Source organism: Carlito syrichta, unplaced genomic scaffold, assembly GCF_000164805.1.
Source record: "Carlito syrichta isolate Samal-C Ts95f unplaced genomic scaffold, Tarsius_syrichta-2.0.1 Scaffold308253, whole genome shotgun sequence".
NCBI classification, from domain to species: domain Eukaryota; kingdom Metazoa; phylum Chordata; class Mammalia; order Primates; family Tarsiidae; genus Carlito; species Carlito syrichta.
In genome coordinates this window covers 1,928-9,930 of record NW_007252349.1, presented here as the reverse complement: position 1 = coordinate 9,930, position 8,003 = coordinate 1,928, and the positions used below count along the sequence as shown (strand labels likewise).

Sequence of the window (8,003 nt, the reverse complement as noted above, 5' to 3'; positions counted from 1 at the left end):
AAAAAAAAAAAAAAAAAAAAGACTATTTTAGCTTTTCCATGTTAACACCTTGAATGTCATTTGCACATTTCATATCACGCGGTTTGAAAGCTTTTCTGTTTCTCTCCATGTGCAAATGTATCTCTATCACAGCAGTATAATTGGATCTTTTTATTTATTTTTATAGAAATGAGGTCTCACTATGTTACCCAGGCTGGTCTTCAACTCCTGGGCTCAAGCAATCTTCTTGCCTTGGTTTCCCAAAGTGCTGGGATTACAGGTGTGAGCTACCATGCCCAGTCACCAGAGACCTTCTGAAATTGCTTCTAGAGAAAGTTGCAAGAAACGCTTTACATGCTTAAGTCTCTGAAGTGATTTTTAAAAATAATCCAAGACGTACAATCTTTGTATCAGATGGAATGAAAATGGTAAACAGTACATATATTTAAGGCAAAATTCTAATTTCATGACTGGAATCATTATTATGAGTGTAGCATGAATTCACTATTTCTAGTTGGCTAGAATTTCTTTCTAGTTCGAACACTAAAGTCATTCAGACAAAACAAATATGAGATCATTTATGTGAAACTGCTTTGTAAACTAAAAAAGGCAGGAAAAATTATAGCATTAAGAACAGAGTTAAAAATACTTCACAGCACTTGTGATCAAAATACTAAAAATAAGCACTTGTTAAATTGGGGATGAAGACAGGCAGAAGGAGAGGAAAAGAACAATTTCACTGGATAGTTCAGAAGATAATTACCCATTTAGATTAACTCACTGAGGAGTTAAAGAACCTGAGCATAGTGAAGAGAAATGGATAACTATAATATCTAGAAGAATGGTCAGAAGTGCCCACTCTATGATGGGATGTAATAATACATGTACTGGATAATAAAAGTTTTCACGCATATATTTTTTCATCAAGTTCATTAAGCAATTTTCTCTATTTAGATTTACTGTTAGAATTACTACAAGTTACACAGTTCTGCAATTTTCCTTTTAAGTATTAATAATTAACACTCTGGGGCAACCCGCTCGGGTTGCCTCCTGCTCTGGGAGCTTTTCTGCCTTCTCAATAAATCCTGCTTTCAAAAAAAAATGACACTCTGAACATAGTTATCAACTCTGAATCTTGATGCAGAAACCAATGACAATTTCTGTGATTCAAAAACTTAATTAAATGAAAAAATTACCCAGGGGATATTTAGAATTGAACATCTGAACACATTTTTAAAAATCATTCAATTCTACATGGATGTTGAAAGGCTTGGTAATGCATCAACATAAATCCCTTTTTGGTGCAGGGACAAAAGGTTTTTCCCTGTAGACTAATCAAAACACCTTCCAATATAACTGCATCAAATTTGAAGAAAGTTGATTACCTTCCTTTTCTCAAAACCAAATTGTCTAGAGTGTTTATTCTGCCAGAGCTACATATACTTTCCTTCTCCTTTCAATACTGCAAGTCTTCCACTAAAATCTGCATGACAGGAACCATTGCAGCACCTTTTCACGGCAGGATGTTTCTTTTTTAGGCCTTATTAGATATGAGCCACAGAAACTTATAGAAATAATACTTTGATAATATCAAGAGCAGAAGTGTTCTTTTATATATAATATGATCTTTCCTAAAAGAATGACTCAGTGTATAAAATACACTTAAAAGCAAATCTGCATTCATGTGTGCAGTTACCATACCTTTGCTTTAGAGGACAATCCTGGAGCTCTGGTCTTTTTTGCATCAGGCTTGGGTTCTGTACTGCTGGACACAGAATCTTCAACAGGTGCTTTGAGAAAAAAAGTGTGTAATATAAATATAACTCACTAATACCTCTTTATTCTGGACAGGTTTAATATCTAATGATGACAAGAAAGTTGTAATCTTAAATGTATCAATTTTTATAAGATGTTTGAGGTTAGACTTTTTTTCTAATCTTTTTTTCTCTCCAAATTCCTCCTTAAGCATAACCTTAAGAAATTAAGTCAGGAAATCCACATCTTTACTGCTTAAACTGCAGTTTTACAACCATTTTTTCCCCCTTTTTTTGAGTTGGAGTCTCACTCTGTCTCCCAGGCTGGAGTGCAATAGCATGCTAGTGGCCACCTCAGCCTCGACCAGCTGGGCTCAGGTGATCCTTCTGCCTCAGCCTTCCAAGTAGCCGGAACTACAGGCACGCACTACCATGCCCAGCTAATTTTTTGATTTATTGTAGAGAAAAGGCCTCGCCATGTTGCCCAGGCTGGTCTTGAACCCGCGGACTCAGGCAATCCTCTTGCCTCAGCCTCCCAAAGCACTAGGATTATAGGCTTGAGCTACTGCGCCCGGCCTTTACAACTATTTCCTAGACAGCTATGAAAAATTCTCTTTTTGACAAATTCTTATTTTCTTTCTTTTCTTTTTTTTTTTTTTTTGTGTTGGAGCCTCACTCTGTTGCCCAGGCTGGAGCAGCAGCACACTCACGGCTACCACAGCCTCGATATGCTGGGCTCAGATGATCCTTCTGCCTCAGCCTTCCAAGTAGCTGGAACTACAGGCATGCACCACCATGTTCAGCTAATTTTTCTTGATTTATTGTAGAGACGAGGTCTCACCAAGTTGCAAGGACTCCTGGGCTCAGGCAATCCTCTCGCCTCAGTCTCCCAAAGTGCTGGGATTACAGGCATGAGTCACCGCACTCAGCCCCAATTCCTCTTTTAACTGTAATATATCCAATAGCAAAAAATGGTTGTGGAAACTTTAAAAATAAGATGGCACACTTCCAGAAAGAAGTTCAATGTGCTATCCAAAAAGACTTTTTGGAACTGGAAGTCAAATTTAATCAACTCTGTACCTTTAGCATAGCTCCTGGCACAAGACAGGTACTGGACAAATGTTTGTGAAAGGAGGGTAAGGAGAAAGGGAAGGAAGGAGGGTTTAAGATCTAGAATGTGGATATGTGACTAAAGAAAAGAAGACTGAACAGATACATGAAAAAATGCTCAGCCTCACTAATCAGCAAAGAAATACAAATTAAAACCACACTGAGGTGCCACGTAACTCCAATCAAAATGGCTGTCATCAGTAACTCAAAAAAACAACAGATGCTGGAAAGGATGCAGCAAAAAGGAAACACTCACTTCTACACTGTTGGTGGGAGTGTAAACTGGTACAGCCTCTGTGGAAAACAGTGTGGCATTTCCTAAAAGATCTAAAAATCGACCTCCCATATGACCCCACAATCCCTCTACTGGGAATACATCCAAAGGAACTCAAATTACTCTATGAAAAAGATACCTGTACATGCATGTCTATTGTAGTATTATTTACAATAGCGAAAATGTGGAACAAACGGTGCTGCCCATCACAAGAGGACTGGATAAAAACAATGTGGTACACATACATGACGGAATATTACACAGCCATGAAAAAGGACAAAATTATGAACTTTGCAACTGGGATAGATTTAGAGGCTATAATACTGAGTGATCCATCACAGAAACAAAGAACCAAGTGTCACATGTTCTCACTCATAAGCGGACCTTGAATAACTATTGTAATACTATAAGAAAGGGACTGGCAGTAGTGGGAAACTGCCAGGGAAGGGCAGAGGTGGGATTGGCAGTAATAGGAAATTGCCACGGGGGGGGGCACACCTCATTAACAAGGATACCTGCATAATGAACATTTGTATACCTAACCCTGAATTGTACCCCACATCTTTAAAATAAAAATTAAAAAAAAATTAAGTAAATAAAAAGAAAAGAGGGCTGGATGTCTATTTAGATTTCCCTGGGGCTATTTCCTTCCTTTTTAACCCTCTCAATACAGTTACCTGATGCAGACTGGAATTTGGCTGAAGTGGACCCTCCCACTGCTTTAGAAGATGCTTTATTGGGTGCAGCAGGCTTGGCTGGCATGTTAGCTTTGGCTTTCTCTAGCATGGCCAGTACCTGATCTTTAGAAGTTGGCTAGAGAGACAATATAACATAAAAAGTGAGAGGTCACATAAGTAATACACTCATATTAAGCTTATGAAGGTATCTCCTGTCAAAAAATTGAGCTCCTAGTTTTGAAATATCAATGAAGCACACAGTATAAGAGAAGTAACACACATTATGAAGTCACACTAAACTAGCTATCATTCTAGAAGGTCACAGTTTTCACCCCTGAGGATTCATCAGATTCTTAGAAGTTCTACACTGCTTATTTTATTTTTGCTCTCTTTAGGATTTCAAATGTAGACTCATAGGAAGTAATAGGTTTCTCGCTCACATAAATTCATATTCAATATTTTTCTTTTTTTTTTTTGAGACAAGGATTATCTCTGTCACCCAGGCTGGAGTACAGTGGCAAGATTACACTCACTGTAGCTTCAAAGTCCTAGACTCAAGTGATCCTCCCACTTCGGCCTCTCATGTAGCTGGGACTACAGACATGCATCACCATGCTGGGCTGGCGAATTTTTAAAATTTTTTGTAGAGACAAGGTCTAACTATTTTATACAGGCTGGTCTTGAAATCCTGGACTCAAATGATCTTCCCACCTCAGCATGAGCCACTGTGCCTGGCCATCTTCAATAATTTTCTAATGGTAGCAGCAGCAACAAGAAGTAATACCTTTAGTTTCCCAGTTGCCTTGGCCATTTTTTCATATCCTAAATGCATCATGAAGAATGGCAAAGCATCTTGGGCCTTCTTTCGCACATCTCCATTTCGATCTTCTAGGCAGGAGTAGAGCTGAGGAACGCAAAGGATAAGGTCTGTGGGAGTGGAACGAAGAGTAGGTAGTTTCTCAGCCAGCCAGCCCAGAAGCTGCCAAAAGAAAAAAAGAACAGTTACATACTTCACATGAAAATCGTTATTATTTGGGATCTCAGACTCACTGATTTCATTAGTCTCAAACACTGAATTAGCTCTTACACCACAACTTTACAATATGAAATCGATACTTTTCATTGCTCAAAAACTGTGCTATACTTAAATAATATATGTAATAATACAATCATCTCTAAGATAAGGACATGGTTCTTTGGACCATATCTAGGCACTAAATTATAAAGCTTTAATAGTTCTTAATACATTTTAAAGATGAAAAACTCATTTATCTCCCTTTTTTAAGTTCTAAGAAATATTTACTTCGCTAGAGAAGACCTAAAACATTCATTTGATCATAAGACAAATTTTAGCAAAAGTTCCAATTTGTGTATTACATTGAATTTTTTCTCTATGCCCCTAAAATAATTCATATCTGTATTTCTTTTTTTTTTTTTGAGTTGGAGTCTCATTCGGTCGCCCAGACTGGAGTACAGTGGCCGCTCCCGGCCACTGCTGCCTCGCCTGCTGGGCTCTGGCAATCCTTCTGCCTCAGCCTTCCGAGTAGCCTGAATTACAGGCGTGTGCGACCATGCCCGGCTGATTTTTTGTAGAGACGAGGTCTCGTCAAGTTGCCCAGGCGAGTCTCAAACCCGCGGGCTCAGGCAATCCACTCACCTCAGCCTCCCAAAGGCGTGGGATTACAGGCTGAGCCACTGAGCCTGGTTCATATATCTGTATTTTTCTTTTCTTTTCTTTTTGAGTTGGAGTTTCACTCTGTTGCCCAGAATGGAGTGCAGTGGCCACTCCCGGCCACCGCAGCCTTGACCTGCTGGGCTCTGGCGATCCTTTCGCCTCAGCCTTACAAGTCACTGGAACTACAGGCGTGCACTACAACGCCTAGCTAATTTTTGATTTATTGTAGAGATGAGGTCTCACCAAGTTGCCCAGGTGGATCTCGAACTCGTGGGCTCAGGCAATCCACTCACCTCAGCCTCCCAAAGGCGCGGGATTATAGGCTGAGTCACCGAGCCTGGCTATATCTGTATTTCTTAATTTTTACTAAGATAATTATAGATTCACTTGCAGTTATAACAGTAATACCAATGCATTCTTTACCCAGTTTCCTCCAATAGTGGCACTCTACAATACTATACTACAGTGTCACAACCAGGACTGACAATGATACAATCCAGTGATCTTATTCATATTTCCCCAATTTTACTTGTACTCATTTGTATGTATTAGTTCTATTAACATGCACATTAGTACACCTGCCACCAGAGTCAAATTTCTGAACAGTTACATCACAAAGATTCCCTGTGTTATCCTTTTATAACCACACCCATCCCTTTCCCTTTCCCTACTCCTAATCTCTGGCAACTACTAATCTGTTCTCCATTTTTAAAATTTTGTCATTTCAAAGTTTTTTGTTGTTGTTCTTTTTTAAGAGACAGGATCTCATTCTGTTACCCAGGCTGGGGTACACTGACATGATCATGACTCACTGCAGCCTCAAACTCCTGGGCTCAAGCAATCCTCCTGCCTCAGCCTCCTGAGTAGCTAGGACTACAAGCATACACCACCATGTCTGGCTAATAATTTAAAAAAAAATTTTTTTGTAGAGATGAGGTCCTGCTATGTTGTCTAGGTTCAAGCAATCCTCCTACCTCAACCTCCCAAAGTGCTGGGATTATAGGCATGAGTCACCACGCCTGGCCTCAGTCTTTTATCATTAAGTATGCTATCTGTGGAAGTTTTTTCGCAGATGTTCTTTATCAAGTTGAGGTAATTGTCTTTCATTGCTAACTTGCTGAGAGTTTTTATTATTAATGAGTGCTGGATCTTGTCACTTTTTTGCATCAACTGATACGATCATATGATTTTTCTTCTTTATTCTGTTGGTACGATGGCTTATACAGATGGATTTTCGAATGCTGAACACCATTTTTATGTCCTGGTTAAAACCTTTGATTTTACCATTTAAGAAGTTTAAGAAAAGTGAAAGTTCCACAAAAAGTCTAGTCCTTTAAGAAGTTTTATTGTGGCATGCGCCTGTAGTTCCAGCTACTTGGAAGGCTGAGGTGGAAGGATCACTGGAACCCAGCAAGTCGATGCTGGGGTGGCCATGAGCGTGCCACTGCACTCCAGCCTGGGCGACAAGAGTGAGACTCCAATTCAAGGAAAAAAAAAAAGGTTTTATTGTTAAAGAAGCATGTGAGGTAGGGCTCGGTGGCTCAGCCTGTAATCCCACACTTTGGGAGGCTGAGGTGAGTGGATTGCCTGAGCCCGTGGGTTCGAGACCTGCCTGGGCAACTTGGCAAGACCTCATCTCTACAATAAATCAAAAAATTAGCCGGGCATGGTAGCAGCTACTTGGAAGGCTGAGGCAGAAGGATCGTGGAGCCCAGCAGGTCAAGGCTGTGGTGGCCGGGAGTGTGCCATTGCACTCCAGTCTGGGCGACAGAGTGAACCTACAACTCAAAAAAAAAAAGAAGCTTGAGAGAGGGGAAAAAAAGAAGCAAACACATGGAATATAAAAGCTCCAGGAAGTTGGTTTCATTTTACTGACTTTTACAATGAAACATTCTAACCATCAATATATATTTATCAGGCAGGCCCAAGATCCTCTGGAAGTAAAAGACATGATTAATTTATGGTACTAACCTCTTGCCTCAAGAAAGGATTTTCTTTTTTGAGCTCTTCAGAAAGATCTTCTCCCTCTAGCCATTCCTTCATGCCAGTCTGTTCTGCCCAAGCATTCACAGTTGCTAGAGCAGCAGCTCGAACATTGTTCTAAATGAAGAAGAGAATTAACAACAGTTTGGAGGTAGGCGGTGAACATTGTTACTTTATGTACATCAACAATAGAGGCTTCCCTAAGGTCCACATGAATATACTTGAAACCTTGATCTCTGAAACAGAAACTAGTTCTATGACTGTATTAAAGTTCCAAAGTAAAAATAGAAATCCAAACTGTAAAATTTCTGTACTTAGTTAATAAGGTATAACAGTGACCTGGGCATAAAATGTTATGTAAGAAGAATAAACAGATTTCTGTTTCTTGAATCTTTGGGGGCACTTAAGCCCATGAATATCTGCTAAAGAATGGAATTCTACATGTTAAAAGATCTGATAATGGTTAAGACTGAAATTGCTAAACAAATTTGAACAAAATTCACGTTTATGTTTTTATATTAATTTGCATCAATGTTAAGATCACACAATTA

The 8,003-nt window shown here is 39.4% G+C and overlaps 1 protein-coding gene across 1 annotated transcript in view; it reads right to left on the bottom strand.

Moving 5' to 3' along the window:
• The window catches only part of CKAP5 (cytoskeleton associated protein 5), a 28,794-nt gene extending 21,225 nt beyond the window's left edge, over positions 1-7,569 (bottom strand). The window contains exons 1-4 of the mRNA XM_008065348.1: positions 7,441-7,569; positions 4,579-4,773; positions 3,795-3,930; positions 1,681-1,769 (exon numbers count right to left, since the gene is read on the bottom strand). Of these exons, the coding sequence (XP_008063539.1) occupies positions 1,681-1,769; positions 3,795-3,930; positions 4,579-4,773; positions 7,441-7,512 (492 nt within the window). The 5' untranslated portion in view covers positions 7,513-7,569. The remainder of the gene's footprint in view (positions 1-1,680; positions 1,770-3,794; positions 3,931-4,578; positions 4,774-7,440) is intronic.
• Positions 7,570-8,003: the final 434 nt, after the last annotated feature.